The 26,105-nt window shown below is 38.9% G+C and overlaps 1 protein-coding gene across 1 annotated transcript in view; it reads right to left on the bottom strand.

The window, feature by feature from the left end:
- Positions 1 to 26,105, bottom strand: part of LOC136856797 (protein bric-a-brac 2) — a 673,104-nt gene that overhangs the window by 66,669 nt on the left and 580,330 nt on the right. Inside the window, exon 6 of the mRNA XM_068224964.1 lies at positions 2,218 to 2,396. Coding sequence (XP_068081065.1) covers positions 2,218 to 2,396 — 179 coding nt within the window. The remainder of the gene's footprint in view (positions 1 to 2,217; positions 2,397 to 26,105) is intronic.

Here is a 26,105-nt window from a genome sequence, read left to right as displayed (position 1 = left end):
AACTGCCATTATACCCAGAAGACTGTAGTGTGATACTTTAATATCGGTACTTGTTGAATACATAGACGTTCGTCAGCTATAACGCAAAAGTACCGGTAAAGTAAGACTACAGGTCTGCCTGTGATTACTGTATATCTAATGCATATATAAATGCACATTGTTTTTTATTTTTCAAGGCTTTTCTTATTACATCAAACTTTACTACATTCCATGTCATACTCATATCAAAGTTGCCTATGCATTATATTTATTTATATTCAACAACCATTGCTGCAATTGAAATGTGTTGTGCCTGTCACTGCACAACATAAATCGTTCAGCACAAGCACAAATAAAAACATTCTGCCTATAGGCCTATTCCTTTCTATTACTTTCATTGAGATCCTCTACCCGGGCACGTAATTTCTTTACATAAAAAGGTATTTAACGCTGTTTAAAACTGAAGGCAATAGGAACACCAAGCTAGAATTAAGAATGCAAATAAGGCCGGAAAATTTAAGTTACATCGAGATACTGAAAATTCTAGTAATGGAGGTTCGAGATATCAAGGTTCGACTGCACTGTCAGTCAAACCATGGCTAGAGCTTGCCATTGTGCGTGACGAGTCACACTGACTGATGCAGTTGCAGCACCATCAAAAGCAGCAGAACGAAACTGAATGAGGGGAGTAACATTTATGATTAAGCAAACCAATTCTATACAGATTTCAAACAAGATATGTACCATACACAACGGGTTCTTGTATCATATGATAGAAAGCAGCACTAACTGATACCTACACAGAGCACTGGTGGAGAGTTATGAAAATATTTAGAGCAAAACAATGCACTCTCAATGTAAAAATAGAGCGAAGAACATCATGTGAAAAGACAAACTTCTCGGATCATGAATCCTTTATTTTAATCTGTGAGAAAGTTTGAAGCAAACAACTTTAAAAAGCATGAGAATTTTCCTCAGACCTGCTTGAAAAAAATGTTTTGCACAAACAATTATATTTTAATGAACTACAATTCTCATTTTACAACAGTGATAAACCCCAACATTTCTTTTTGAAATCAAAGCCATTTGCATTTTGATAACTTCAAAATCAAACACGCTACAACCAAAAATCTAAAACCATGTATGGGTCTAAACCACGCATAGAGGTTGGTGCCAAGGGATTAAATATATTTTAATTCATGGACATTGTATATTTACACATATAGCTGTGTTTGTAAGTTCACAGTAAGTTACAATCGAAAAAAAAAAAGTCAACTGAACAGTGTTATAAAAATTATAAAAAGCAAGACTATGAACAGTCTAATAATTTTATAAATTAAAGTGTAAAAAAAGATTATAAATAATTATAAGTGGTTTAGAGGTTAGAGACACACGTCCTATACTGAACTAGATGGCTGAAGGGCTACACGAGACAGCGACAAGTTATGTATATCATTCATCACATTTAAAAAATGTACCGGTACATTGCAATGTTGTCATATTTAACATTGCCAGGGTCCTTTTCTTTCCTTTGGAATAGAAGAAAATATATAGTGATTATAAGAGATGTCAACTGAAGAATGCAAGTTGACCAGAGGAACATTTTTGTAAGTGAAAGTATATTCGCAGCTTTTTTAAGAGGTGAGGAATGCAAGCAGGACTTGTTATAGTAAAGAAGTACATTTGAAAGGAATTGTGTTTCAGTGAGATCAACTCAACGAGAGATGAATATGAATATTTGTTGATGTCATCTGGATTCTAAAGGAAGTTGCAAATCATAGAATGTGCAGTGGTTCACCCGTATGAATTCAAGGTCGTAGAAATGCTTTTAGCACTATTTGAAAGTAATCAGTAAAAGGCTCTTCAAGGTCATCAAAATACTGCATATAGACAGTTTCCTTTTTTTTAATAAAAAGAGGAGCCTGTAAATATAATTCCTGAAGAAGAATGGTGTCTGTGCTAGAATATAAGCAATGTTTTCTTTACACTTCTATAATTTTTGAAAGGATTTGCATGTATAAAGGTAAGAATAAGCTTACAGTCTAGATGTCATCAGCTAATGATACACCTTTAGAGATAATCCTTTTCATGTTCAATTAATTTATAAAACATAAATATGAGCTCAGCACAGGCTGCACTGTCTCCAGAATTTTACAATTCATAGATATAAGCTGCAAGACCACAACTACAAACATCAATACACAAAATGTCTAAATAATAACCACAAATTTAGCTTACTGGTTGAAGTGGATGTGATGCTGGCAAAGAGCCCATCACTCTCCTCTTCCTTGCACGCCTAGCACTGGAAGGAGATGGAATAGACTCCTCCATATAATCATCTGTAGAATTAGGAGGAAGTGTAGAAGGAAGAGAATCCTCGTCATGCGATGAGGAAGTAGAAGCAGGCCCAGCAAGACCTACATTGGAATAGAAATTGTAAGCACAGTAGCTCAACAAATTTCAAACTGCATCTGCAACCAACTTCAACAAAAATGTTCATGTCAAGTGTGTATACAAACTAAAATATGAAACTCCAGATAAATGGCAAGCTGATATCAAATATAACTGGACTTTTTATTACCTTGAACCTAGGGAAGAACCTGGATCATTTTGCAGTCCTAGTGTATATGGTTAAGCTTTAAGATTTAAAGAAGTACATTGTTTTTGGGAATGAATTTCAACAAGTAGGTGACTATGGGACCTGCCGGTGGGTCACAGCGACTCTTTACTTCTGGAAGGCGAGACCTGCCAGCGGTCTCAATGTTTACACTCGCTGACCTTACGAGGGTGCATCGAGTGTCGTTAACAGATTACGCTTTCGTATTTCCTGTTCAGCACTACAGATGGCAAACTAACTTCTTATGAAATGAGACATGTGGAATATTTAACGAATGATCTGATATGCATTTTCTATTTCTTATTGCATTTCATATACTTTTTTAAATACATACAAATATACAAATGGAGATATTTTTAAGTTTACATGGTTTGGCAAGTCATAAATATATTTGCATCAGAGCTAAAAAGGACAATGAATAACTTGGGGGGGGGGGGGGGATTTCTTCAGAACACAAAGAGGACCCAGGCAAATGACAGTGTGATAAGATGAAGCAGACCAACAGCATCAACAACGCAAGAATTCTCACATCCTCTACATTCCAAACTCCAGACCTGCACCTTAGTATCCCCTGCTATACCAACTAACCAAATGGAAGGCTGGGTAACCCATTCAAATGGGAAGCCAAATCTAAACGAACAGGTTCTACTCAGCTGTTCAGTTATCCAAAAATGGGTTGGCATCAGGAAGCACATCCAGCTGTGTAATATACCCACTAAAACCAAACAAATATAGCAAGGTTTGGGACAGAGGCAAGTGGAAATTGTTTGCCAGAAACGCAGATCCCATATGAAAAGGATAGTAAGAAGAGTCTGAAATTTAAAATCAATAATAACAATAGTTAATCTTTTATGAAAACAGTGATCTTAAAAAGTGAATGAATACAACATTGTGAGATATCATTTTAGTGTTGCTTTTGAAAGCAAAGTAGGCACAAGATTCTTTTCTCAGACACACCCCTCAGTATATGCGTGCAAGTAGCGCATGGAGCGCACTGCAAGACCCACTAGCATCCTCATTGCAATTGGTTGTCTTTATAGAGTATTGTTTGTTTCAATCATAGTCGTGAAGCAACGTGTTAAAAGTTTCTGCAAGTGTTTGTGTGTGTTGCTGACATTCTTAGAATCACTCTGTAGGCAGGTAGAATCCCAACAAGGATGCAAGCAAATCTCACAGTGCACGACAATCCCAAGGATTATTTGCGGGTGATGAAATCCTGCAGGTGGTCTCAGCACATAATGAGACCAGACACCTCAAGGCTGTACTTAAAATATATAATAGTGTGTAATTAATCCATTAGAGTTCAGGTATCCCAGTATATTTTTGCTTTAAGCCTAATGAATACAATCCAAAAACAAACTTATGTCTTTAATGGATTTTTCCCCCCACCTTTTAATACTTCGAAATTTAATCATAGATCAAAAGTTGACATATTAAAGCTAGAGAATGTGAAGAATGAAATGAAGCAACTAGGAATGGATGTTTTGGGAACGAGTGAGGTAAGATGGCCAGATAGCAGAGATCTATGGAGCGGAGATTTCAGAGTTTTGTACTCTGGCTGTTTAGACGGAAAAGGTGGTGTTGGATTTATACTGACAAAGCAGTTAGGACAGCAAGTGTCAGGTATTTGGGGATATAATGAAAGAATACCGCTCACAAAATTAAAGACAGAACCTAGAGATACAGCTCTAATTCAGGTGTACATGCCCACTTCTACAAACACAGATGACGAAGTGAAGGAAGTGTACGAACAACTGGAAGAAGTGTTACTAAAGGTCCAGGATGAAGAAAATCTCATCATCCAGTTGTTGGAGAAGGCAGAGAAGATACGGAGGGTGATTATGGTCTTGGTTCCAGAAACAAAAGGGGAGAAAAGCTCATCAAATTTTGTCGAAGTCACTCCCTTGTAATTACAAATACTCTCTTCAAACAGCCAAAAAAAAAAGAAGATATACATGGACAATGCCTGGAAATGGTAGTAGATATCAAATAGACTATATAATAGTTAGAGAACGGTATTGAAATCAAGTAAAAGCTATCCTGGGGCTGATATTGATTCCGATCATAACCCCATGGTAATGATAGGCCAACTGAAACTCAAGAAAAGAAGAACAGAAAGATGCCCCCAAAATGGAATTTGAGTAAATTAAAGAAAGACAGCGAGACTATCAAAATGTTCAAAGAAGAAACTAATAAAATTAATACTGAAGTACTGGTTGGAAAAAATGCTCAAGAAAAATGGGAAGAAATCAAGAAACAAATAATTGAAGCAGCAGAAGATTGTTTTGGAAAAGAAGAGAGGAAAATCTATAAGCCATGGGTTACATCCCACATTTTGGAACTAATGAACGCGCGACAATGGCCAAAAGGAAAGGAAATCATGAAGAATACAAGAAAATGAGAAATAAAATCCACCAAGAAACTAAAAAAAGCAAAGGAAGAGTGGATCGAAGCACAATGTAAATAGATCCAAAGGTAATACCGAAAAAGCTTTTTCAGAAGTCCGGAGGCAGTTCTAAAGAAAGATAAAGCCCTTGAGTACAATAAAAGGAAGCAACAGAGATGTGATAATGGAGCAGGATAAGATAGCTATAATATGGAAAGAATATGTAGAAGGCCTGTATGAAGGACAAATAGATGACGATGTAATAGAAAATGAAAGTGAGATAGAACAAGATGATCTGGGACAATGTATACTTCGAGAGGAATTTGATAAAGCTTTGAATGAGCTGAAACAAAAGAAAACTCCTGGAGTAGACTCAATTCCAGGTGAAATACTACAAGCTCTAGGGGATAAGGCAAAAACTTCTTTATATCAACTAGTAAATGATATTTATACTAGCAAAGAAATACCGAAGATTTTGAGAAAACTATATCGATACCTATCCCAAAAAGTAATCATGCAAAGAGATGTCAAGATTATAGAACATTAAGCCTGGTAACACATGCCTCCAAAATTATTACAAGAATTGTTTACCATCGCATGGAGAAAAGAATAGAAGAAAATCTCTCAAGAGGATCAATTTGGGTTTAGAAGAAACAGAGGAACAAGAGAAGCAATTCTGAGCCTTAGAACAATTATTGAACAAGCCCTAAGAATCAATAAGAACATCCTAATTGCTTTTATTGATATATAGAAAGCGTTTGATAATGTTAACTGGAATATTATGTTTAAAGCCTTTAGAAGTCTGTAAGTGGACTACAGAGATCGGAAAATCATCTATCAGCTGTACAAGAAACAGACAGCGCTTATAGGAAAGGAGCAAATCAACGCAAAAGAAAAGGAGTAAGGCAAGGATGTGATCTGTCACCTCTATTATTCAATGTGTATTTAGAAGAAGCAATGAAAGAGTTTTCAGCCACCTCCACCCATGGAATAAAAATAAATGGCCAACTATACCAAACAATACGTTTCGCAGATGATATTGCCCTCATAGCTGAAACTGAGAAAGAGATAGAGACCTCACTAAAGAAATTGAATGATCTACTAATACTAAAATGTAACATGAATGTTAACAAAACAAAAACCAAGATAATGAAATATACTCCAGATGGTAAACAGAACGTTAATGTTTGGTTGGAAGGAGAAAAACTGACAAGAAAATCAGTCCAGTTATTTGGGAAGTATCATTACATCTGTTGGGAGGTGTGAAAAGGATGTCCGTTCTCGAATAGCCCAGGCTAAAGAAGCTTTCAACAACAACAAAAAAAGAAACCTGTTGACCTCCATGGCCATATCCCTACCAGTAAGAAAGTATTTCATTAAGAGCTTCATTTGGAGCATTGTGACCTATGGCTCTCAAACCTGGACTCTATTAAAGGCTGATAAGAAAGGAATAGATGCATTTGAAATGTGGTGCTGGCGTCGAATGTTACGAATACCCTGGAGTCGCAGGCTAACAAATGAAGAAGTTCTCAAGAGCGCTGAAGAAACCTTCAGTCTTGAGAAAATGATCGCGAAAAGAAGTAGTTGGGTAGGTCATTTTCTCCGACATTCATCATGGTGCACCACACTGCTTGAAGGAAAACTGGAAGGAAAGACTAGAAGAGAACAACAAAGAGCAGGGTTCCTCGATGGCATTAAAGGAAGACGTCCATATCAACTAATCAAGCAGCTGGCTCAGGATAGAAGGTCGTTGGATGAGGACAGTCATGATACCCACCAACCATCAGGTTGAGAACGAGAGAGAGAGATGATATAATATAAATAAAATTTAAAAACTGTTAAGTGGGTGGTGCCGAGTAATGGCAATAAAAGCACAACTCATCGGGTCAGCCATGCTGAAGTACCACTTTTTGAGCAAGTGGGGAAAGCCATGCAAACTATCTTAATACTTATCCTACTAGTATGCCTCATTTTGGCACTGCCATCAGTTTTTGCACTTTCCCTATAACCGCATAAGTTTTGGTGGTGTTATTTGAGGATCCAAGAGGGCCGATGATTTAACCGACATAGTAAAATGTACATTTTTATTGATTAGAAAAAGAAAAGAAAAACAGTCGAACCTTGTTAGCACTTTCTGGTCTAACATGTTTACCTCTTGATTACAGCAATTTTGTTAAGAGCCAAGCCCTATTCTACCAAATACATGTAAAAGGAAACTTGTTACATTTATTATTTATCTCGTTAGCATGTATCTATCTTTCAATACAATCATATTATACTTGCTGTGCCAGCTGTCACAAACAGGGTATAACACATCTGTTATTGTTGTGTGTCCATCGCAATCTCAGCTCTGCGCCTGATAGCTCCGCAACACGCCGCAGCCCGGATCTTTCCAGACTCTGCGAGCTTCTGCAGTGCGCTTGCTTGCGACGTCAGCCAGCACTATAAAAGGAAGCTCCATTCCGCTCCTTATGAGGACTCCTCAGTGTCTAACGCCACATTACACTGCAAGTCGAACACGGAGGCTATCCCTCTTAAACATGTGTATCGACCAGGTGGACAAATTCTGGTTGTGAGGTCTCACCTCTAGACACTGCCTCACCTCCCGCTTCCTGTAGCCACGTCGAGCCCCGATGTCAGTATTCTACTCATCCCACAGTCCTCACTTAGGCTCTGACATTAACATTAGTATTCTACTAATTGTAAACATTTATGTCAGCTCCAGACAAGTCTACGGCAACTACTAGCATTCTGTTAGTACGAACTTTCATTGCAAGTTACACTTGTAATTCTTCAAGGCAGATAGTTTTCGACTATCTTGGACTCACTCTTGTGTGACAAATTATCTCCGCAAGATAGATTTGTGTGTGTATAGACTCATGTATGTAAAGTGTATATTTCCACAGACCCTCAGTCTACAACAATACTATCATTAATTGTGCACAAGTTCATCCAGCTTCAAGAAAATTTAATTGCATTTATGTACATATTGTGTAAAAACTGATTAAATCAATAAATTTATGTTGTGTCTTCCGTATACCGATTCCTTGTATACAACAGTTATTATCTTGATAACTTGCAAATCATGCACGTATGTTGTGTATGTATGTTGGGTAATCAGCCCGAAGGCTGGTTTGATCCTCTGCAGCTTCGCCAACAGCTGTCATAAACAGCCTAGGCGTCACTGAAGAGGCGTACTAGGGAAACGAGGAGTGAGGTAGTTTCCCGTTGCTTTAACGAGGAGTGAGGTAGTTTCCCGTTGCTTTCCTCACCGAGCCACAACCACAGTAAACAATGTGCCCCCGTATTTGCCACTAACAGTATTATCAATTAAAAGAAGGTAAAAGACAGGATTTATGAATTAGACAAATATTAAATTATTAGAAACCTTGATCACTCCAAGTATGACAAAAGTGCACACTGCATGCATAACACTGTTGTCTCGGCCTTAAATACAAATGCTTAACAAGCAATTTGAAACCAAAGCAAAAACAATTCACTTTCGATATGCTTTTATATATAGTCAAACTTGTACACAGCAGAAACCCAAGAGACTGGAATTTTTTTCTGCTGTACGAGGGATTCCAGTTCATAATGGTGGTTAAACAGTAAAATAAAAATCTTTAAGTACGAAAGGAGTTCAATATATAAAGCAAAGCCTTTTCTTTTTCTAACAGCTGGTTGGTTTTATTGAGGATTCAAATATACCATGTTATTCATCAATCCTTTTGCTACAATAACCTAAAAGTTAGAAACTTCATTATGTTTCGTATTGAACTGAGATTACAGGAAACTGAAAATGTTATGATCCACCTTTTCAATAGAATGACAATTTATTGATGGGAGTTAGATAATATGTAGTTTAAACAAGATTCTTGTGTATCAAGACTTAACATCGGAGTTATCTTCTCAGATTTTATAGAATTTTACTTTATGGTCAGATACACCATACTCTCATCATCTTGTACCACAATTTTAACTTGTTACTCATTAACATTTGTCTTTGTAGGTGCTTGTCATGTGTTCTATATTGTTTTTTTTTTTTGATTAGTTATGATTTGCTCAATTGATTCATTGGCTGATGGCTCGCAATGGGGTTCGAAACTAGTACCAATCTTGTTTAAACAACATATGATCTAACTCCTATCAATAAATTGTCATTGTATTGAAAAGGTGGATCCTTAACATTTTCAATTTACTACAATACCCTATGTTCCAACAATCTCCGTTCAATGCTACGGCCTTACACCACCGTAATGTGAAGGCCTGCATGGTACCACTTGACTGGTCGATGTCGGAGCCAACATCGTGCTGCATTGATAACTTCTCCATCATCTACATAGTGCTTCGCACAGAATGCATCCTTCATTGGCACTAACAGATGGAAGTCGGAAGGTGCGAGATCTGGGCTGTAGGGTGGAAGAGGAAGAACAGTCCACTGAAGTTTTGCGAGCTCCTGTTGGGTGCACAGGCTTGTGTGAGGTCTTGCGTTGTCATGGAGAAGGCCCACTGTGCTTTTGGCCACTGCCAGGTCTCCGTAGACATTTAGCAAGCACCTACGAATATCTGTGATGCCCTGGTTTTCAGCCAAAAGAAACTCGATAACTCCTCTCTGTTTCGTACACACCTCCGTTACAGACACCATTTTGAAGGCCAGTTATAGCGCTGCCACCAATCGGAAATTAATGAAACTCTACGAGACGGAGCGGAAATATTCGAAGATGTCAAAAACAAAATCCAAATTTTTAAAAACCAAAATTGGCCAAGAAGTAAAATGTGTTGCATTTTAGACTCACCCATGAATTTTCACTTAGCATGAAAGATTTGTTGAAAATAAACGTGGAAATACACATGTTTTTAGAACCAACTAGTTTTATTACACATTTCACTAGGTTTTCCTTTACACTGATAACTCACGGGGAGCTAGAAACACAATCACATCATCTTAAGCAATCACACTGCCTGTTCATCAATGTGTCCACGTTTTGCTTTAATTACTGCTTTACAGATGCATGGCATTTTAGCTGTTAATTTTTCCAAAATCTCGGTATTTATAGATCCCCAGGTTTCTAACAGGCATTGCCACAACCCATCCAAACTGCCTGGCGCCTTTTCTTTCACTTTCCTGTCAAGTTCTTCGCACAAAAGTTCAATGGGTGACAGATCGGGTAATTGAAGAGGCAAGACCATTAATTCCAATTTTCCCTCAGCTTGTTTCCTTTCCAGATACTGCTTGCACAAATGAGAGGTGTGTTTAAGATCATTGTCCTGCTGTAGAACAAATCCTTCACCAATCAGCTTCATTCCAGATGGCACGGCATTGCGCGAAAGAATACGTTGATACCGTTTCTTTTCCAGTATTCCCTCTAGTTTCATCAAATCACCAACCTGATTATTACCAGAACATCCCTTCACCATCATATTTCCTCCTCCATGCTTCACAGACAGAATTATGGAGGATTCCATAACCCTTTCGCCAGGGCGGCGACGAACGTATTGTTAACTTATTGTTATTATATAAAGAACATATTGGCGATGATTGGAACCAAATTTTTCAAATTTAGATTCATCCGTCCAAAGCACCCTTTTCCATTGTTCAGCGGTCCAGTTACCTTGCACACCATGCACTGGCCCATTGTAGCCTTTTCTGCTTTACAACAGTTTTCAACAATGGTTTCCGTGCTGCTACGCGACCAAACAATCCTGCCTCAAGCAGACGATTTTTCACTGTTGTCACAGACACAAGTTGTTTTCTTGTTTTATTTATCTCTGAGCAAATATCTACCACTGTACGCCTTCTGTCACGCTTGTCGAGGATTAAAAAACGGTTATCTTCAATTTTAGAAGTCTTCCTTGGACGTCCACTGCGTGGTCGATCCTCATGACTACCCATTTCCCCTCTGTGATTCACTGCTCTGCAAACGCTGCACTCTTAATGCTGCACTCTGAAATTTTCAATTTTTCCGCAATTTTTCGGTTCGACCACCCAATTTCTTTATAAGCACAAGCCTTGGCTCTGTTTTCTTGGGTTATATTAGCCTTCTTCCCCATATTCGATTGTTTGATGTGTATTGTTACCATAGTTATGCCCAGATAACAACAATGTAGAAAATAAACAATCTGGTACAGAGATTAACATACAACTGCTCAAGATAGCTTCTGTAGGCTGTCGACTTCCAAGGAAACAAGGAGGACAAGTAATCATGTGAAAGAGGCATGTTTATTACCTGGGAGAGGGCCGGAAATTATCCAGGTAGAAGCAGGCAGTAAGAGCTGGGGACCATAAACCTGTCAACTTATTTGAAAAGATAAAGTAAAATCTTGCAATATGCACTGAAATAGCTTTATGAATGTGCTGAAAGCATCCATACGCAAGTACCAGAACTAAAATACCACTCTTCTCACAGAAAACAATTACTTAAGAAAATTATTAATTTTCGTAGGCGAGTCTAAACTTTCAGACGCTAGTGTACCTCGATTAGATAATTCAGCAGTAGATTTATATGATTTGCGGTAGAAGATTGCATTATGATGCTAATCACACATTTATATTCACTAGTTAATCAGCACTAAAACAAATCTATTATTGCTTAGAACTTCCTCACAGTATATACACTTATTTAATACACATTACATGTTTTATATAAATAACACCAATATCAATAGTAATAATGTACAGTACTGTCAATTCTACCAGTAACGTTGAACAATTCCACGCCATTTTTCACTATCGAAAAAGACAATGTCCTTCATGGCTGATAGGGCATGTCGGTAGGACTTCATATTCAATTTCTGTTTTTTCTCTTAATGTTTTCCAATTCCGCTTCTGTTTCAACTTCTACATCAATGGCCACATAATCTTCAGCTCTGACATTACCGCAATTCCACTGTTCGAGAGTATGTTGTCGCAGTGGTGATGTTTTTGTTTTAAGAGGAAGTACAACTATATAACCATACTGTCTGAACAAATTACGTGGAAAAGAAATGTAAAATAAAACAAAACTATCAATTCAACGAAGAATTCATTTGTTATGGTTCCTTTGTCAGGGTGCGAAAAGCTTGGCTTTGTGAAAGCACTGACATATCTTATTTGTAGACACCCCTTTCATCACTTCTGTGATCTAAATTACAGCATCGAGCACAGTGACAGAAGTCAGTGTGGTGGCAGTTTGATTCCATATTTGTAAGCAATGATGCCATTATCAGTTTTGTGTCCACCTCTGTTTTTTTTTTTTTTTTTTTTTACGTCGCACCGACACAGATAGGTCTTATGGCGACGACGGGATGGGAAATGCCTAGGAAGTGGAAGGATGCAGCCGTGGCCTTAATTAAGGTACAGCCCCGGCATTTGCCTGGTGTGAAAATGGGAAACCACGGAAAACCATCTTCAGGGCTGCCGACAGTGGGGCTCGAACCCACGATCTCCCGATTACTGGATACTGGCCGCACTTAAGCGACTGCAGCTATCGTGTCCACCTCTGTAGCGTAACGGTTGGTGTTATTAGCTGCCGTCCCCGGGGACCTGAGTTTGATTCCCGGTACTGCTATTAAGAATGGCAGGAGACCTGGTATATGGTTGAAATGGTACATGCAGCTCACCTCTATTGGGGCTGTGCCTGAAAAGAGCTGCACCACCTCAGGATGAGGACACGAGTTTAGACCGGCTCGTTGGCTGAATGGTCAGTATACTGGCCTTCGATTCAGAGGGTCCCGGGTTCGATTCCCGGCCAGGTTGGGGATTTTAACCTTCATTGGTTAATTCCAATGGTCCCGGGCTGGGTGCTTGTGCTGTCCCCAACACCCCTGCAACTCGCACACCACGCATAACACTATCCTCCACCACAATAACATGCCATTACCTACACATGGCAGATGCCGCCCACCCTCATCGGAGGGTCTGCCTTTCAAGGGCTGCACGCTGCTAAAAATAGCCACAAGAAATTATTTATTATCAGTTTTCTGTAATTAATCTTAAAACAACTGGTGATACCCTGTTCAGTTGGCCAATTTAAACTAGAAGTATTTGAAGGAAGCCATGCGAGCTTAATGTTAGAAAGCTGTATTGGTGGATGGCATGTAGCATTGTTGAGAGGAGACTGGGGTATTGCTGAACACCTAAGCTTTGAAGCCAGATTTTACAAACTCTTAAAGACTGATGAAAAAAAACATTGTGGATTCGAAAAATCAACTTAATTTACCCTGTAAGCACTCACAATTACAACATTCAAATGTAGATAGAAATATCTTAAAAATCAGTTCCAAAAAATCAGTATCAGTATCACCCCACAACCATGGGTAATAGCGAACATTATTTTTGCCATTACCTCTTATGCAAAAAAATGTTCAAACTGATGTAAAAACTATATTTTGGCTACTAAAGCATAACTTACAATGTTGTGAACAGTATATTTTAAGTTAAACCCTATTGACAGCTTCTAACACAAAAATCATGGAAGTAACCTTCAGATTTCTTTTCACAAGAACTGCAGCCGTTGATAGTCAAATGCTTGCAAGATGCGTTTGAATATTTATACCACAACTAATTGTCATGTCCAAATTCTGCCTTAACACAACTCATCAGAATCAGCTTCAGGTTAACCATCCATGTCAAATACATCGACAAGATCAACATCTTCATTAGTGCCATCAAAAATATTTTCACTTACATCTTCAGATGGTCCAACATTAATTGACCTATTGCAGAAAAGCTTGACAATGGTATACATCTTTTTCCTTCCATCACCCTTTTCTTATTTTAGATACTGTGGGAACCACCAATTGTTTATTCTGTGCATTCAACTTCCTTCTCTCCTAAGTCTTCCTGTCATTGGAATTGCCGTCAGATGTTCAGAATGATGTTTCTTTTGTCCACTGCTCCAGGATATTTTTCTGTCCAGATTCTGATGAAGGACCTGGGATTAAACTTACGTTTGAAACAAGATTCTACCTACCAATACTTATAGTAAATTTATGCCAGCTTCTGGCATCCTTGCCAAAATTTATATGGACTATCTAGAAAAACATAAAATACTAAATGTCACTAAAGGAAGGCCGAGATACGTAGATGGCATTTTTGTAATAGACAACTAAATCAACAATAGTACCAATTTACTGGAACAAATTAATACTCGTAGTTTAGATCCACAAGTTAATTTTACACTAGAAACTGGAAACAACAAAAAACTTCATTTTTTTAGATCTATCAATAGCAAGGAAAAAAGAAAACCTGTCCTACACAATATTCAGAAAGCCAAACCAAACACTGAATACAATACAAAAGAACTCTCACCATCCCGAAAGACTTACAGAAAGAGATTAATCTCATATATAAAATAGAAAAAAGTAATGGATACACGAAAAACCACATTGATAAACTATGAAGTAAAATCAGAAACAAACCCGAAACACAACTCAAAAAAGAACACAGTAACAAGACGAACTTCACTTACAACAGTAACATATACCAAATTACCAACACCTCGAGGAGACTTAATTTTAAAGTAGCATTCCATGCAAACACCAACCAACGTTCACTACAGCATAGCAGAAAATAACAGATATCTAGATTCTGGAATATATAGGCTTAAATGTGTGGACTGCAAAACATCTTACATTAGCAAACGGGGACAAACTTTTCAATAAGATACCTGGACCACACCAATGCCTAAAAACACAACAGATATTCGGCCATGAGCTCATACATGGCAGATTTAAATCATAAATTTACAACTATAGAGAAAGATTTAACAATCCTACATATAGTACGCGAACCTTTTCTTGATCCCAAGTTCCCATTCAGCACTATGGAGCTCAGGGATCAAGAAAAGGTTCGCGTACTATACTTAGCCCGACCTTCTGCTGTTTCCATTCGCCACAACATTAATATCAGGAGCAGTTAAAACAAGACCAATCATAGCACTACAGCCATATATAAATATTCTACCAATACAAAGAGAAATAAAAAACAAGCTGATAAACTTACTTTAAAAAGAAGAATCACAAAAAGCGAACTGGATGCCCAGAATAAGACACAATGAATGACTAAAAACCCAGAAAACACCTATAACCACCAGTAGAAATATTTTAAAAGCACTAACTATACCATCCAAAATTGAAGTCACCCCTGGTTATGTTTGTTGTTTAAAGGGGCCCAACGGCTAGGTCATAGGCCCCTAATGGTACAAGGTGAACAAAATGAAAATTAAAACTTCGAAATGAATCCACTGACTAGAATCGAAAACGAAAATGATCATGAAACAAAAAACAGCCAGTGGATCCGATTCACAGTGTCTTAATTACTGGCAAGATGCTTATTATCTAAAGGGGTCCAAAATCCAGGTCACTAGTAAAACAGAACCATGGTATTCCTCCTACAGTGGTACTAGTCACAGGTTACGTAGACACGTGGTGTTTCTCGCATGGTGGTACTAATCACAGGTAATGAATACCCATGGTATGTCACACACGACACTACTCGCAGGTAGCACAAACCCATGGCGTTTCGCACATAAGGGCACCACTCACAAGCAACACAGACCTATTGTGCTCCTCACCTAGGTGTACTGATCATGGGCGCCGGTACTCCCGTGGTGCTCCTCACTCGGTGGAAGTAATCACAGGCCATATATATCCATGGGGTCGCCTACTTAGTGGTACTAATCATAGGCAATGCAGACCCACAGTGCATAACACATTAGGGTACAGGCAACACAAACCCATGGTGTTCCTTACATAATACTACTCTCGGGCAACGCAGACCAATGGTTTTCCTCAAATAGTGGTACTAATCACGGGGATGAGCCAAACCCATGGGGTTTCTCACATAGTAGTACTAACCGCAGGCAACGTAGACCAATGGTGTTGTACATAAAGTGGTAATAATCATACGTAACGCAGAACATACTGAACACAGTGGAACAGAAAAGTGGAATACACACGACCTCTTTCACAAACAACACTCAGACCCATAATGTTCTGCACAGAATGGTACTGCTGCTATACAACGTACACCCTCGCAAGGTGATACTAGTAAGAAGTAATGTCGACCCATCGTGTTCTTCGCGTAATGGTACGAATAACAAGTAGTCTCATGATTCTAACGTCACCATCCTTTGGTTGCCCATTTTAGTAGTCTCTTACGATAGGCAGAGGAAGCCGTGGGAGCAGACTACGTCTGTGCCCCCACCCAGAGCAGGTAGAGAGAGAGAGAAAAGGGAAAAAGAGATCTGACATTTCAAAAAAAAAAAAAAAGTACCAGACAAAGAAAGACAAGGGGCACGAAGGGCATGAAATTGAAAGACTCCCTAGGCCTCGAATGCTCTAATACTGTCGGGGTCAGAAAAGAACAAGAGTTGACCAAGGGAGGTTGGACAGGATAGATGAAAGTGAGAGCCTGGCACAAGTAAGTGGAAGCAATGCCAGGGCTCAGATAAGGGCCTCAACTGCAAGTTGAAAGCCCTGGTGTCCATTTTAGTTGCCTGTTACAACAGGCAGGGGATACCGTAGATGTACTTTCATCTGTATCCCTTACCCACAGAGGGTAATACAAACCAACGTCTCTCTCCCAGACAATCTCAAGAAAAAAGAGGTGGTATCCCCGTAATGCTGAGAAGCTAAGCACTTAGTATGCTAAATGAGGAATATCCTGAAGATTAGTGGTTAAGAGTCTTCACAGACGGCCTACAAATAGACGACCGAGGAGCGGGTGCTGGGTTTTTCTGCCAATTATTCTCACAATATGCCCCAGTAGATAGATATCATAACTTCAATGGAGAAATAGAAGCAATCTATCTTGCCCTAGAAAATCTGATTTACAGAGTCAATTCATTTGAAGAAGCAGTCCTACTCACAAATTCACTATCAATGAATACTGATCAGCATTTACGGCAGTCGTTCAGGTGGCAGATTCCTTATCTGTTACTTTCCTAGCCTTTTCCTAAATGATTTCAAAGAAATTGGAAATTTATTGAACGTCTCCCATGGTAAGTTATTCCAATACTTAACTCCCCTTCCTATAAATGAATATTTTCCCCAGTTTGTCCTCTTGAATTCCAACTTTATCTTCATATTGTGATCTTTCCTACTTTTATAAACGCCACTCAAACTTATTCGTCTACTAATGTCATTCCACGCCATCTCTCAGCTGACAGCTCGGAACATACCACTTAATAATAATATAAGAGAATTTATTGGACTCCAACCTATTCAATACATTATTGAATAGGTTGGAGTCCAATAAATTCTCTTATATTATTATTGAGATTCTTTCAATACGGAAAATAAAATGATTTTCATTACTTGTAATAATACATACCACTTAGTCGAGCAGCTCTTCTTCTTTCTCTCAATTCTTCCCAACCCAACCTTTGCAACATCTTTGTAACGCTACTCTTTTGTCGGAAATCACCCAGAACAAATCGAGCTGCTTTTCTTTGGATTTTTTCCAGTTCTCGAATCAGGTAATCCTGGTGAGGGTCCCATACACTGGAACCATACTCTAGTTGGGGTCTTACCAGAGACTTATATGCACTCTCCTTTACATCCTTACTACAACCCCTAAACACCCTCATAACCATGTACAGAGATCTGTACCCTTTATTTACAATCCCATTTACGTGATTACCCCAATGAAGATCTTTCTGTATATTAACACCCAGATACCTACAATGATCCCCAAAAGGAACATTCACCCCATCAACGCAGTAATTAAAACTGAGAGGACTTTTCCTATTTGTGAAACTCACAACCTGACTTTTAACCCCGTTTATCAACATACCATTGCCTGCTGTCCATCTCACAACATTTTCGAGGTCACGTTGCAGTTGCTCACAATCTTGTAACTTATTTATCATTCTATAGAGAATAACATCATCCGCAAAAAGCCTTACCTCCGATTCCACTCCTTTACTCATATCATTTATATATATAAGAAAACAAAGGTCCAATAATACTGCCTTGAGGAATTCCCCTCTTAATTATTACAGGGTCAGATAAAGCTTCACCTACTCTAATTCTCTGAGATCTATTTTCTAGAAATATAGCAACCCATTCAGTCACTCTTTTGTCTAGTCCAACTGCACTCATTTTTGCCAGTAGTCTCCCATGATCCACCCTATCAAATGCTTTATAGACAGGTCAATCGCGATACAGTCCATTTGACCTCCAGAATCCAAGATATCTGCTATATCTTGCTGGAATCCTACAAGTTGAGCTTCAGTGGAATAACCTTTCCTAAAACCGAATTGCCTTCTATCGAACCAGTTATTAATTTCACAAACATGTCTAATATAATCAGAAAGAATGCCTTCCCAAAGCTTACATACAATGCATGTCAAACTTACTGGCCTGTAATTTTCAGCTTTATGTCTATCACCCTTACCTTTATACACAGGGGCTACTATAGCAACTCTCCATTCATCTGGTATAGCTCCTCCGACCAAACAATAATCAAATAAGTACTTCAGATATGGTACTATATCCCAACCCATTGTCTTTAGTATATCCCCAGAAATCTGATCAATTCCAGCTGCTTTTCTAGTTTTCAACTTTTGTATCTTATTGTAAATGTCATTGTTATCATTTGTAAATTTTATTACTTCTTTGGCCTTAGTCTCCTCCTTTATCTCGACATAGTCCTACTTTTAAGACCTTCCTTTCTATCGCATTTATTTTTAACTACCACAAAAACAGCTTCATGATCACTAATACCATATTACTTCAGTTTCCCTATAGAGCCCATCTGGTTTTATCAGCACCACATCCAGCATGTTTTTCCCTATGGTTGGTTCCATCACTTTCTGAATCAGCTGTCCTTCCCATATTAACTTATTTGCCATTTGTTGGTCATACTTCCTGTCGTTCGCATTTCCTTCCCAATTGACATCTGGCAAATTCAGATCTCCCGCTACAATCACATTTCTTTCCATGTTGTTTCCCACATAGCTGACTATCCTATCAAATAATTCCGAATCCGTGTCAGTGCTACCTTTTCCCGATCTGTACACTCCAAATATATCAAGTTGCCTATTATCTTTAGAAATGAGCCTTACACCTAAAATTTCATGTGTCTCATCTTTGACTTTTTCGTAGCTTACCAATTCTTCTTTCACCAGAATGAACACTCCCCCTCCCACCATTCCTATCCTATCTCTACAACACATACTCCAGTGCGGTGAGAAAATTTCTGCATCCATTATATCATTTCTCAGCCATAATTCAACTCCTATTACAATATCTGGTAAATTATATCTATTAAATTACTTAATTCTATTCCTTTCTTTACAATACTTCTACAGTTCAACACTAACAATTTTGTCATCCCTACTTGATTTCCAGTTCCCTGTTCCCTTATCACCACTCCCTAGGCCATCCCGTTTCCCTGAATGTACCTCCCTATTACCCTTCCAAACAAATTTCCTAACTTATACGTACCACTACGGTTTAAATGAAGGCCATCTGAGCGCAGATCCCTATCTCCTACCCACCCATTAGGATCTAGAAATTTCACTCCTAGTTTCCCACATACCCACTCCATAGTCTCATTTAAACCCCAATCACTCTCCAGTCAGTATCCCTCCTACACTGTATTCCACTAATAACAATCTCCGCTTTCTTAAACTTCACCTGTGCTGCATTTACCAGATCGCACACATCTCCAACTATGTTGGTACTTATATCAGCTTGCCTTACGTTGTTGGTACCAACGTGAAACACTACCACCTTCTCCTTTCCCTCCTCCCTCTCTTCTACTTTCCTCAACATCTGTCTCAACCTAATTCCTGGATAACATTCTACCCTGCATCCCTTTCCTCCGCACACTTTCCCCAAGTGTCTAATGATGGAATCCCCCATGACCAGAGCCTCAACCCTACCCACCTCATTTGATCCCCTCCCCTTCTGGTCAGCCCTATCTTTCCTGATAGCTGCAGAAGCTACTTCCTCCTCCCTTTTCTCCTTCCCATGACCCTGTTCCACCTGTCTTTTCCTATCCTCTACTCTACATTTCCATTTCCTACCTTTTCCCTTCCTCCTACTTCCACACATCTCACCAACAGTTCCCTGTCCCTCATCTTCCCTCTGTTGTTCTACCTGGAGTGACTCGTACCGATTTCGCACAGACACCTGTCCTGAATTCTGATCCTGAATAGAGCCCTTAGCCTGCATACAAGTTGCCATACGAGCAGTATCCTCAAATCAAGAATTCATGACATTAAACATCTACTAACAAAATATGTAGAAGGCAACGAACTGGTAGATAAACTTAAAAAAAAATAAAAATAAAAATAAATTAGTAACTTTTTTTTTTTTGCTAGTTGTTTTACGTCACACCGACACAGATAAGTCTTACGGCGACGATGGGACAGGAAAGGGCTAGGAGTGGGAAGGAAGCGGCCGTGGCCCTAATTAAGGTAAAGCCCCAGCATTTGCCTGGTGTGAAAATGGGAAACAACGGAATACCATTTTCAGGGCTGCCGACAGTGGGGTTCAAACCTACTATCTCCCGAATACTGGATACTGGCCGCACTTAAGCGACTGCAGCTATTGAGCTTGGTGCATTAGTAACTACATGAGAACCAAACCTCTGCCAGCTAACTCAAAAAAAATTTTTTTAATGAAAAAATGGAAGAAAGAAACTACCCATCTTACTACAAAGAAGAAATGGGGGGAAAAAAATAAATAACCTATGGGACCAAAATAAAAGCAAGCTGAGGAAATAAGCAGTGGTGATCTTCAGACTGGAAACAGGACACGACTGCTTAGCTGTACATCTACCTAGTATCAAAATATACTAGGCGGAAAACTGTACAATCAGAAAAATTACTGGGTCAGTAATGGACTCAAAACACCTACTTCAAGTGCACCGGACTCAACCCAATGCAACAAAAATAAGGCAATTTACCAGCCCTATACTGGATAGCCAGAAACAAGATTAAACAAGACTCTGTTCCCTAATAAATCTGTAGTTTATTAATGTTATTTGTATATTACTGTTGTCTAGAAATATAAATTTTGTATTTGAGTTACTTCCTAATAATGCCATAGATTACAACAACAACAACAACAACAACAACAACAACGTTACCCCTACTTTCCCCTTACAAATCACCTGCTTGTCTCACACACTCAACCAGCAGACAGCATATACAGAGCAAGCACAACAGGACGAACAGGGAGGTGAGCCGTTCATTGTTTTCTTTTTCAATATTTCCAACACCACTTACAAGGTTTCCTCCATTTCAACAACCCTTTTCTCTCTCCCCCTCTTCTTTTCCCCCCCTCAAATTCCCAGCTATTTTTACTTTGATAACATTGCAAACAAGGCCTAACTTCAACTAAGGTTTGTCTGCATTAGCAAGTACGGCATATAAGGAGAATTCCGTTGTAACGACAGGTTTTTCCTGTCCCTTGAAAATTCCCATACTGAACCGTGTATTATCCTTGTTATTGTTATTATTATTTTCGTTATCAATATTTGTGCACTCCAGCTATTACAATGAATGCAAACGATCATCTTCAATATAGTTTTCGCGCTATGTGCACTAGCGAGCTCTCTCACAGACATTCAAACTCAGTTTGATCTTGAGGCACCAACAAAAGAAGCAAAATGTAGCAACCAGTTGTTAAACAACTCCTCTGTGATTAAATCCATTGTTCCTTCTGGTTCAACACAAAGACATCTTGATTCGCATGAACTAAACTCGTAGAACGCTTTGGCCAAACAAACTACATAACAGGCCAAATCTTGTTCTTGATCTCTAGCAAATACAGATTTTCTCCCCACATTAGGTGCCTTCGTGTTACCAGATTTAACCTTTTCACTGCCGAGTTTTGATGACCAGGCGAGCCCTCTGGGCCGGGTATTTTTTAAGGAAGGAGCACTTTTACAGATACACATTTACTGGTACTATTAATGGAATGCATATCGTCCCCTTCGTCCCGCAGCCCAATACGGGGTCAGGGATGAAGTGAGATTATGTTTTACACCATATTTTTACGGCCGGATGCCCTTCCTGGTGCAAACCTCAGTTGAGAAGATGAAATGAATGATGGTGAATGGAACTGGGTAAGGAAGTGGAAGGAATCTGCTGTAGTTTATGAATAGGAACTGCCCCGACATTTGCTTGGGAATGCAAAAGGGAAACCACCAAAAAAAAAAAAACTCCGGACAGCTGACGAGATTCGAACCTACTCGCCTGCCGAGTGCAGAGCTCGTCTCCATAGCCGTAGCATATTAATACACGTGGCCACTCCACTCAGTGATACTATTACTGAAATATAATATAAAATTGATCTAAGAACTGGTATTATCAAAATCATTTACATTTGGGGAAATAATTATTTATCTGAGGAAGGGGTGACAATTCCGCACGAGATTCATCATTACTACCTTGTCTCACACTTGTTTGTAATTCAATATCGCCACTTAGATATTCTCCATCCTCACTATCGAAATATAGCCATCCAGAATCGCTATTTATGAGGAAATTTTCAATTTCTTCGTCAACAAGAGATAAATGTGTACTTCCAGATGCCATGATGGCTACACGTTAGCGGGAAAGATGTTCCACTCCAACGAAGCTGAAATAACACCAAACAGCTTTCAAAACACGCAAAATGGAGTGGTATACCTGCAGTACAGAACTTCTTTAAGCATTTCCACGGAATCTTAAAGCATGACACTATATTGCGTTCATTTGTGAGATCGGTGAAGTACACACTGCACCAAAACGTATATATACAGGTTTGGCGGTCGAGGCACGGCGTATAATAACGTATGTATATGGGTTTGGCAGTGAATGGGTTAAGTCTTATCATAATAGGTAGTAACAGGAATATTGAGTAATCTAGCAACTTCCCAGATAGGTATGCCTTCTCAACTTTCTTGGCTTTTTCAAGGTCTCCTCTGTCCAGCTCGTTTCCCCTGTAGGTGGGGGCAGTAGAGTAACACCCACGGTATCCCCTGTCTGTCGTAAGAGACTACTAAAAGGGGCCCCAGGGGCTCTGCACTTTGGAGCGTGGGTTGGCGACCACAGGGCCCTTAGGTGAGTCCTGGCATTGCTTCCACTTACTTGTGCCAGGCTCCTCACTTTCATCTATCCTATCCAACCTCTTTTGGTCAACTCTTTTTATTTTCCGAACTAGACGCTATTAGGTTTGCGAGGGCTAGGGAATCTTTCATTTTCACCCCCTTCGTGGCCCTTGTATTCCTTTGACGATATCTTCATTTTTCGAAGTGTCAGATCCCTTCCTTTTTTTTCCCCCCCTCTGATTAGTGTTATATAAATGATGGTTGCCTAGTTGTATACTCTTAAAAGAATGATCACCACCACCACTGTCCAGCTTGCTTTAACTATCTTCCGCTTTGGATTTCTCATCTGAAATGTTTTTAAGGAGTTAAATGTAGACTATAAATTGAATGAATGAGTGAAAAATAAATAAATAAATAAATTTCTGTTACATATCAAATGAGATGTATCGCCATAAATGGGTGTTTTTAAGTTAATAAAATGGGTTTTATCTATCGTAAAATACAGGGGGCAATGCCAAACAAGTTGTTCACGATAGCCCCGTTATACACCATGATATTGTTTCGTCATTAACTTCTGAAATAAACTGTTTTTAAAAAAAAGAGTTCTATGGGGTTGACATATTGTATAAATAAATGTAAATTTTGCAGGTACTACCCATAGGAAGATAAAGTAACCATATATGCATGTAATTTTGCAGTTAGCTGTTCAGTATAGCAAACAGTCACATAGAAAATACTCATCACCTTCTTACTCTGGTGTCTTGCAGATAACTGGAGTTTGGGCTGATGTGAAGTTAGAGGAGTATGCGCTCTAGGTAACAGCACCAATTAAGGAACAGGCATGTCAACTGCTGTCTGCAAAATACCCCGTCCGCCATTGAAACCGAAAATGGTTAAGTTCATTAATACCGATTAAACTAACATCAGGGATCACCAATCCCCTGGTCACCCCTAACGACGTTCCTGTTTTATTGCTTCATTCTTGAGTTGAATGACACCAACCATTCTTCTATTAGGTGGGACGTTATGATTGCCCTTCTTATTGGATCGCCAGTCAACGGGCAGACTTTAAATCAATTTTTATGAAGCATCTGGATGTTGCTGCTTTTTCTATAACTAATGGCTATTCAAGTTCCCCAGAAAGAAAATCACATACAATGCTGTCAATTTCTATTTGGAAAGTTTCCCTCCTGAACATCTTTCCTCTTTCAGAGATAATTTTTGCTAGGTAGTGCTCAGATAAACAGTCCTGTTTCATCACCATTAGCTATGTTCTGGGGATCATAACCCATTTATCAGAGAGCCAATTTCTTAAGTACAATCTGTCAATGCTTCCTCATTGACATCTCTAGCTTCTCTGCAGACGTCCAACATTATCCGATGTCTCTAAAACTTTCAACCACCCACTGGAAATGGTAAAATCTTCCTTTCTAAGCTTTTTTGTAACTTCTCTTTGTGTTCTGTTGTAGCACTGTCCCTGATACGAGCAAATTTCTTGCTCCTGCAATAGCAAGCCAACCCCAAACAATTGTTTTATTTTCTTATTCCCAGTCACTCTTGATCTTACGTTTCACTGCTCCGCTTTCCCTGTAAAGGCTCATTTCATTTTGCCTTAAGAATATCATAGACATTCATGTTTCCAATCTTAAACTTTGCTACTATCTGCTAACAAACAATCTGTTGTTCTCACTAGTTTCAAAAACCTTCATTTTTGTGTTCAAATCTAAAACCATGAGTTTCCTTCCATCACTTTGAAAATTACACTGTAACTACAGCACAAAGTTCTGCAATTGCTGAGTGTAAGCACACTGATCTGCGACCTTTCTAGGGAAAATGCACTGCATTGTTTAGCCGGGAGTGTCCCACCATCCCAAATTCCTGCTTTCCGTTAGTCAGCAACTCATTAACGCTACACTCGCATGACAAAATTAGGTAAGGGATGAAGGAGGCCCCTAAGTTTCCTAACTCAAGTTTCAGTCTTTCTACATTCCTACAGTAAAGGATGTCCAAACCACACTGAATATCTCTGTCATGGTCTAGAGATAGAGTTGCTGCCTTACAACCAGACTGTCCAAGATAATTTCCTGGACGAATGTAATCTTGGCCATCTTAGATCTATGTGGAATACATGTGTACTGAAAAGGGTTAGGAAGGAAATTTACATGTGCTTTCCATTACAGTCACAAAACTTCCTTCCGTTTCCACGTCAATCAGTAAGGTAAACTTACATGAATACTGAAACATAATTCATAGGCCAGGAACATTTTACGATTCATAAACTTTCCGCTAAAGGCAGGAGCCTGTTCCACGAACGAACTTTGCGACTTTTCAACTTTGCACTTTTCAATTCTTGCAAAGTGCAAAGTCTTTCTGTTCCACCATGAACTAGGCTGTACTTTTCAATTTCTTCGCAAAGTGAAAAGTCTTTGCGAATGAGTGATCCGATCAAGTTTATTCTATGAGCAAACTGTATAGGCCTAATACTCTATGATTTTAATGCTTTACTTTTCGCGGCGAACTTGGCGGTACAATTGTCGTACCATTAAAGTTTTTATCATGGGAAAGAAAGGTTATTATAAGAAGCTGGCTGTGCTGGAAGTTGTCAAAGAGAAACGTGACATCCTTTTTTGACAACTTTAAAGATAACCTCTCAAATGATGACACACATCAATGTTAATGAGAGTACCGTCAACACATATACACACAGAAAGACATTCACCCTTCATTAGAAATCCCGTCACTACATTAAGTGGATTATCAGGCCAACGTACTGTTAGGAAATATTACATTTACTATAACATCTACGACTTTGGTAACAGTTCTGCAAATAATTGATGTTGATGTCCCATGCATTGCTGTTACACAGTACAGCTGGGCACCATTTACTAAAAAATGTTCTTTTTTGGAAAGGAATTTACTTCTTTATGTTTCAATAAATGACCGATCATTTCAAGAATATAGTCAGCCTCTGTTGGGATAATACGAAATCACTCGCGATATTACGTCGAAGTGAGGTTATGAAAATTAATCCTTTATTTGTACGTTCTATTATTGGATTCTTCATCACTGTCCTCACTTGATGCTAACAAAAGCTC

The sequence above is a fragment of the Anabrus simplex genome, chromosome 1 (assembly GCF_040414725.1).
Source record: "Anabrus simplex isolate iqAnaSimp1 chromosome 1, ASM4041472v1, whole genome shotgun sequence".
Classification (NCBI taxonomy): domain Eukaryota; kingdom Metazoa; phylum Arthropoda; class Insecta; order Orthoptera; family Tettigoniidae; genus Anabrus; species Anabrus simplex.
The sequence above is the reverse complement of the archived record's forward strand: the minus strand, read 5'-3'. Positions and strand labels throughout refer to the sequence as shown.